The 8,477-nt window shown below is 38.7% G+C and overlaps 1 protein-coding gene across 1 annotated transcript; it reads right to left on the reverse strand.

The window, feature by feature from the left end:
* Positions 1-3,756: 3,756 nt before the first annotated feature.
* On the reverse strand, positions 3,757-4,680 carry LOC114022727 (olfactory receptor 150-like). Its single transcript, XM_027835112.1, has one exon. The coding sequence runs from the start codon at positions 4,573-4,575 to the stop codon at positions 3,757-3,759; it is 819 nt and encodes a 272-aa protein (XP_027690913.1). The 5' UTR covers positions 4,576-4,680.
* Positions 4,681-8,477: the final 3,797 nt, after the last annotated feature.

An 8,477-nucleotide genomic window follows, 5' to 3' on the forward strand; every position in this document is an offset into this window, starting at 1 on the left:
TTACAGAAGAAAAAAATGAATGTTTGATTATCTAAAATTAAAAAGGTTTTTGTACAACTGAATCCAATAAAGCTGATTACTGTGTGGGGGAAAAAATCTTTGTATCAAATTTCTCTGATAAAGTTCTCATTTTCAAGATATATAAAATTTCTATGAACATGCATATAAGAATATACATAAATATACATATTTATATTTCAAATATATAAGAATAATAGCCATTCCTCAGTTGATAAATGACGTAGGAGTATAATTGCTCAGCAGTAATAGAAGAAACCCTGGATCTCTATAATTATGTGACAAATCCTCCAAATTACTACTAATTAGAGAAATGCAAAGCAATGTTGAGCTTCTACTTCATACCTGTCGGATTTGTAAAGACGATAGAAAAGTAAAATGTTGGAAAGACTGCTGGAAAACAGACACTTTGATGCTCTGTTAGTAGATCAGTGCATGGGTACAACCAACCTGGAAAGCAGTTTGAATTATATGTCAGAAGTTCCAAAACAGTATATGCTGTTTAACTTAGCTTTACCATTGCTAGGCCTATATCTGTAGGGATTCATAGTCATCTGATGGTTTGAAGATTAAGGTCTCCACATTCCTTAATTCCTTGATGAGTACTTATCTAACACAACTATATCGAGTCCTGCCTTTATCAGCTCAGGCTCATTTATTTCTTCATTTCACTCAGGGAAGATTGAGGTACCAGGTATCAGAAAGGAAGGTTCATATGGTAGTGCAGGATGTTAGGGTCAGTGATAGTGGAACCAGATACAGTAACTGGTCAAGCTGAATGATATTAATGGACAATGGACAATGTTTGTGGGAGAAAGAATACTACCCCTATTTTTTCCAACACCCTGTTAGACTTAGAAGGGCTACAGTGAAGGTCTCAAAACAAGTTGTTTTATTTCATTTTAACTGAAATAACAATTTGTGCAATGCACAACTATGGAAGGTTTGAGACAAGGAGGGTCATGGAGTTGGTAGAAAGGGATAAGCTAACAGAACTCAAAAAATACTGGGAATCAATAGGTTGAGAAAAAAGAAAGGTGAAGCTAGATTTCCCTATTGGGCCTGGAAGAAGTCTACCTCCATAGCCACTGCATGTACAGAGAAGAGATGCTTTTCATTTTCAATCCTTTAGAGTTTTCAAAACAGCTGATCCCATTTCTGGCAATTTCAGAAAGTCACCTGCTAGTTTTGGGAACTCTTTTTTAAAAAGTCTTAATATGGCCAGAATTTAAAATAAAGCTCTTTGAGTTCTTGTGCCTGAGGCTTTTTTAAAAAAATAAAGTTTATGCTACCATTCTGTTCAAAATTCACTAATAATTTCTAAAACAGAATGATAATGGAAATTCCAAAAGGATGCCCTCTGTGTGACAGCCAGAAATAATCCCTGCTCAGCACAGATTTTCTACAACGGGGAGTCAGCCCTGGGGCCCCCACTTCACAAGCCATAGTAAGATGGAGCTGGATTACATGTGCATAGGTTCAGATCCCTCCACAATATTTCTTCTTAGTTGGAAAGCCAGTAACATAAGTGACAGTTGTTATATGCAGAGAATGCTTTCCAATGGCAAGAAGTGTCTTTAGAAGAGCTGTTCTGCCAGGAATCTCTTCACGCGTACTGCATAGGTAATAATAGTGCATATAACATCCGTGCAAGCAAATGCAAATCTTCCAATAGGCCTACTCATCCTTATAACATTAGAGCGTAATGTAGTAGAAGCTATCAGCAGTCTTGGAGTTTGGGTTTTACTGACTTTGCATGAACCTCTAGGACACTCTTTTAAACAGAGAATCTCTGATTTGAAGCAAATCTTCAGGTTGTTCTGAGACTTTCATAGAACAAAGGTGACCTTTGTCTACCACTTCAGTGAGCTTTGTGCTTATAGGTAGGATGGAAGGATTCCAGCACAGTTGGGTGAGTTTCTATTCTCTAAGTACAAAAAGTCTATCAGGTATTTCTTCTAGCTAAGAGTGTTCTCTCCTCAATTAAATTTTCCTGGAGCATTTTACCTAGATCACTGGTGTCAAAATCAAATAGATGTGGAGCCACTAATTCATACATGGGGATCCCCGTGGGCTGTGTGGTGACTTAGTATCAAATTACAATATAATCTATGTTTTATTGTATTTCCATTTATTTTGTAAAAATATTTCCCAACTGCATTTTAATCTGCTTCCTGCCACATGGGAGTGTTGCAGGTCACATGTGGTATGTTTGACAACTCTGGTCTCCATTTGTATTTTGCCAAATTGTGTACATGTGATATTTTTCTTCCTCCTCATAACTCCCTCGTCCCTACAAGTAGACTCCAAGGTCCTTAACAGCTAGGGATAGGTTGTTTATGGTTTTTCTATCCTAGGACAATTCCATGTACCTGTTAAGTGATCAATATGTTTTTTTAATTGAATTGAAAAATAATTGAAAGAAATAAGGGGACCAAAAAGTCTGATCAGAAGAATGAACAAATAGAGTTTAAACCTACATTAGAAATAAAACAACAACAACAACAACAATAATAATAGCATTTATATATCCCTTACTGTGTGCCAGGCACTGCACTAAATGCTTCACAAATATAATTTAATTTGATCTTCACAGCAACCCTGGGAGTTAGGTATTATTCTTATCCCCATTTTACAGTTGAGAAAATTGAGGCAAATAGAGATTAAGTGACTTACCCAAGGTCACACATCTGGTAAGTGTGTGTGACTGGATTTGAACTCAGATCTTCCTGACTCCAGGGCCAGCACTTTATCCACTGCACCACCTGACTGCCACAATGAATCATATATCTTGCCTAAGGGCACAGTTTAAAAAAGTAACATGCCATGGGTAAATAGGGAGAGGGAGAGGGACTGGACCTCTGATTTCATTGATATAAGGAATTTCCAGGTGAGAACATTCCCTCCCTCGATGCAGTTCAACACCTTCTAAGCAATTTAGAGTATTACCAAGAGGACTGACTAGTTATGTGACTATATCTAGAGTCACACAACCAATATGGATCAGAAGTAGAACTTGAACCCAGGTCTTCCTGGTTTCTAGAACAACCAACAGGCCAAAGAGAGAGACAAGACCCTGGTCAGCAGTGTGGTATAAGAGAAAGAATCAGGGCCTCAACTTCTTCATCTTTAAAATGAGGGGTTTGGGTTAGGAGACATGTTGATGGCATATCAGGTAGAACACTAGTCCTTGAGTCAGAAAGATGAGTTCAAATCTAGCCCAACACAAGTTCTGTCACCCTTAGCAAGTCATAACTTCTGTGTGCCTCAGTTGCCTCATTTGTAAAATGGGGATAATAATAGTACCTCCACCTCGGGGTTGTTGACCAAATAAAATAATATTTGTAAAATTATTGTGAACTTTAGAGTGCTTTCCTTTCCTGTCCTATGTTTAACATCCTCTTAAGAACTCAGAAAAGCAACTGATTACATCAAAGCAAAATTGCAGACTGATGAGATAGCTTCACAGCTACCCTACCTTTGATCCTAAAGGCCAGTAGTTCATCTCTTTAATACATGCCACTCTGCTATTCATTGTTAATAGAGCTTCTAATTGTGATTCACCCACAAAAGTTTGCTTGCATAAGCAGGGAAACAAGAGGTTGGAGAGATAGAGGGTTGTGGGGAGGGGCATGTGAGTAGATCCTGCCACTTGAAGAGGCAATATGACCCATCCCTTTAAAAGGAAAGTAGTATCATCAAAGCTTTTGAGCCTATCTCCAATGACCTTCATGCTGTTCATGAGAAGACCCTTTTCTGTAGAATTTTCTTGAGTGCAATCTTGACATCTTTATTCCTGAGGCTGTAGATCAAGGAGTTCAACATGGGGATCACTATGGAATAAAACACAGAGGACACTTTCCCCTGGTCCATGGAGTTGGTAGAAGGCTGCAGATACATGAATGCAGTTGAGCCAAAGAATAGAGAAACAGCCATGATATGGGAGCTGCAAGTTCCAAAGGCTTTAGACCTGCCTGCAGTGGACTGGATGCGAAGGATGCTTAAGAGGATGAAAATATAAGAGCTAAGAATAATTAGGGTTGGGACAAAAAGGTTAAATGAACTAAAAGCCAGAAGCACTACTTCATTGATATAGGTGCTGGAGCAGGAGAGCTTCAAGAGGGGAAGAACATCACAAAAGAAATTATTGACAATATTATCTTTGCAAAAGTAAACTCTAAGCATGCAGCCTGTGTGAACTGTGGCACCAACCACAGCCATTGCACCCACTCCACCCACCAACCAGGAGCACAATTGATAGGACATGATGACATTATATAGTAGAGGGCTACAGATGGCAACATAGCGGTCATATGCCATCACTGCCAACATATGGCATTCAGAAATTATAAAAATGATGAAAAAATAGAGCTGAGTCATGCAGTCAGGGTAAGAGATGATATTCTTCTCTGACACAAAGTTCACAAGCATTTTGGGGGTGATGACAGTGGAATGACAGAGATCAATGAAAGATAGACAACTGAGAAAATAGTACATGGGAGTGTGAAGGTGGGAACTGAGAACAATTAAGATGATCATTCCCAGGTTCCCTACCATGGTGACCACATAGATCCCTAGGAACAGGAAGAAAAGTGGAACCTGGAGCTCTGGTCGGTCTGTTAAGCCTGCAATGATAAACTCAGTCACTGCAGAGTGATTTCCCTTCTCTGGATGGTGGATCTGTGGGATTGAAAAAGAAGTAGCACATTAGAGAGGATTTTTCCCCTCCCTCCCTCCCTCCCCACACAAAGGATGTTTACAAAGAATGGACAACTCTAAATACTGGAATCCAGGACAATTTTGATCCTGGGGGCCTATAGCCATTGTCCCTGGTCACTGTGTGAGAGTATCAATATCATTATCAGCATATTTTATCTCCTTTTTTTTTTTTAAACTTGGTGAGGCAATTGGTGTTAAGTGACTTGCCCAGAGTCACACAGCTAGTGAGTGTTATGTGTCCGAGGCCAGATTTGAACTTAGGTTCTCCTGACTTTGGGGCTGCTGCTCTATCAGCTGCGCCACCTAGTTGCCCCCATCAGCATATTTTAATATTACAGTGATGGAACCTGTGAACAGAACTGTTGGTGGAGTCATACCCAACTCTTCCTTATTCTACCCAAGGGATAAATATATTGATACAAACAGTTGAATCTGCTGAGATCTCAGAGAGGAAAGAAAGGGATGACTTCTAGCTCTCTCTTTGTCCACTCACTGAGGTCCTCATCTATCTAGCTATCATTTACATTTCTGAAATTCTACACAGAAGCAACCTTTGCTGGACATTAAAGGCAACTGGTCTCCGTCCAGATGGGAACCATGGTTTCAGTCACTTTTTCAGAGAAAAGAAAACGTATTCTTGAGGAGAGTCAATTACTGTCCAAAGTCATTCAATGAAAACACGAGAGCCTTCTCTGTTGAAGCAGTTATCCAACGGGGGTATTGAAGCCTCTATGATTCCCAGTATCTCTAGATATTTCTCTCTTCATCACAGATGCATTTCCAGCTTTATGCTACTCAGGGTTAGCAATAGGCCAATAAAGACAAGGAAGTGAGATTTCATCAAGAACTGGCCTCCCATAATAGTAAGTTGGGTGGAAGGGATCAGGGCTGTTGAATTAAGGCACTCACCCTCCACTGCTGGATCTTCATTGAGAGTCTTTGGAGCACGTAGCAGTGAAGTCAGGAATGAATATCTTCATAGACACTTCTGCTTCCTTTTGTTATGTTGAAATACAAGCAGGGTCTTTAATTTTTTATCTGCCCTTTAATTTTTTAGCTGTTCCAAGAGATGAAATTTTTATTATTACTTTAACTTAATGGTTCTCTCTGACTTTAGAATAGAAAATATCATTTCTTAATCTCACTATAACTGCTGGTTGATGGGATGTTAGAGTTTTATTATTAATGGATAGTTTCTAGGGACCTTATTAGAAATTCATGGAGTTTGCCCAAGATCTTACCTCATCAGGGATCCAGGCTCTTCTGGGAAATAATCATTGTTGTTTTCTACCATGTTCCATAGTCACCCTTCCTCCCACCGCCCAACAGCTTACCCCTAACCAGGGAACTCTGTTAGTTCCTTGGCTATTTTGTAGTTTTCTTTATGGAGTAGTCTTTTTTCTCATACTCTCTTAAGTTTTGGAGGTCACAGTCAAGCAGATCAGATACCAGACTGAGTTTATATGTAGCTGGTTCCTAGAAGTACAACATTTCTGCAGATTTTGAAATGATGAAAATTTTTTAAAAATCCTAATTTTTTGGGGGGGCAATGAGGAAAATGAAAACATTTTCTATACTATTTTGTTTCATCTCTTTTACAACTTTAAAGTCAGTGTTAATTTCGGTAAATAAACCATTCATTTATATCTTAGTTTGCTCACACTTTTCTTTACTATATCTTTGATTTCATTGGTATAAGGAGCTCCAAGTAGCATAACCACCTTTATCTCACAGTAAAGAACTTGTTCTGCAACCTTCCCAACAGGACCTCTAGTTTCTGACCCTGTGCCTCACTAAATGGAGAGAGCTCATTGTATAGAACCAGCTTTAAACCTCAACCTCCTATTTTCTTGCTATGCTATAGAGCAGAAGTGCCAAATATAAAACTGCAACACTTCCTAGTACACAGCAACTAGATTAAACTGTAATTGGGCAATATTTCATGAAATTAATAAAAATACAATAGAGCATAAAAATATTACCATGTGGTTTTTTAAGTCAATATGCAGCCCAGAGGGATCCTTTTGTGTAGTTTAATGGTCCTTATTTTGATTTGAATTTGATGCCTCTGGTATAAAGGGCTTTCATTCTTGACAAGGCTCATCTCAACTGGACCTCTAGCTCCCACCTTGGGTCTATGCTTATTGATGACAGCTCACTACATAGATGTATGTAGCAGACTCCCAATATTAGAAAATACCATTTTCCTACCATACCACTATGCCCATGAACAATCCCCTAAGCCCTGCTTTCTACAATTCACTCTGGGAACAGAAATCAAATCAGTATTACCATTGCTTCTGGAAAGGGTGGATCATTTGAACCTCTGACTCCACTCACCTTCCCTGTTATTTCCCAATTTTGTTTTGAGAGTAGTACCCTCCTTGGGTACTAACCCCCGTATGTATCATATCTCTGATTTGAATGTAACTTCTTTGAGACTAAGGACTATTACTTTTTTTATATCTGTCTCCCCAGTGCTTGACACAGTGCCTAGCACAAAGCAATCACTTAATAAATCCTTTTTCATTCATTCTAATCTTAGGGAATTTCTGGATACACTGAGAGGTTAGGTAATTTGCCTAAGAACACACAGTCCAATATATGTTAGAGTCAAAATTGAATCCAAGATTCCAGACCCTGAGACCAGTTCTCTGTCCATTATATCATAGTCAGTTGTGTTTGGTATGTTAATTTTTAAATTAGTTAAATCAAATGATAATTAAAAGTTTAAATGCAGTGATTGAATGATAAAGACATATATAACTTATCTTTGGATGTTTTTAAAAAAATGGCCCTGGAATATTAAGGAATCTGGTTCTGTCAAGTGCTCACTGAAGCCTTCAGAAGACTTGGGTTCCAGTTGCATATCTGACAATTAAAACATTTATAACTTTGGGCAAGTCACCTAATTCCTCTGGTCCTCCTATTATTCATCTGCAATAAAAAGGGAGTTGGACTAGAGAGCCTCTGAAGGACCTTCTTCTACCTCAATAGCCAGGATCCTAAAATCCTTTGATCTTGGAATCTTTATTCCTAATTACTTGGGAGAAGCAAACAAGTACTCGAGAATGGAAGAGACCACTAAGAAGATGAAAGAAGAAAAAGATATTGGATTTTTGTCTGTCTTCCACATCATCAAGTAGCTACAGAAAAAAAGTTGAGGGAAAAATCTGAAAAAAAAGTTAAGACATTTTTTATAATGTCCAAAGAAGACACCCTTTGTAAGCATGTGACTTGATTATAGGCAGGGATATAGAGAGAAAGAGTAGAATTTTGTGTGTAACTTGGGCAAGGAGCATGCTATATACTCAAATTGACTATTTCTGGTGGGTTGTACAGAGGATATGCAGGTTGTAAATGGTTGCTTCAATTCTCTTGCATTGAAGATAAGATAGGTTTAATTCTGGTCATTCACACAGTCTTACAATAAGAGGTGACAAAGAACCCCCACAATGGCTGCTGAACTAGAAGGGCTGATGAGCTTTAAAAAGCAGAGAAAACTTTGGTCTGAGTCTTGATTGCATTTCTCTAGGTAATATGATTCCAATGAAGGATGAAAAAGTTGGTCCTTTTGTACTCTAATATCATGATGACTCTGCTGACATTCCCCGTGGGAGGCGTGGACTCAGGCTGACTTGTGCACAAGGTCCATGGTGGCCATTGAACTTTTGTATTTGTTTTCTCCCGATCTTAGATGAATGAGTACTCTGAGATAGATTTGCCCTGAAGTCCTAGAG

This window comes from Vombatus ursinus, unplaced genomic scaffold (genome assembly GCF_900497805.2).
Source record: "Vombatus ursinus unplaced genomic scaffold, bare-nosed wombat genome assembly UNPS02014813.1, whole genome shotgun sequence".
Lineage (NCBI taxonomy): Eukaryota > Metazoa > Chordata > Mammalia > Diprotodontia > Vombatidae > Vombatus > Vombatus ursinus.

What these genes read in the sequence shown, in the direction of transcription:
- LOC114022727 (XM_027835112.1), bottom strand. Translation starts at nt 4,575, where the DNA reads ATGGTAGGGAACCTGGGAATGATCATCTTAATTGTTCTCAGTTCCCAC.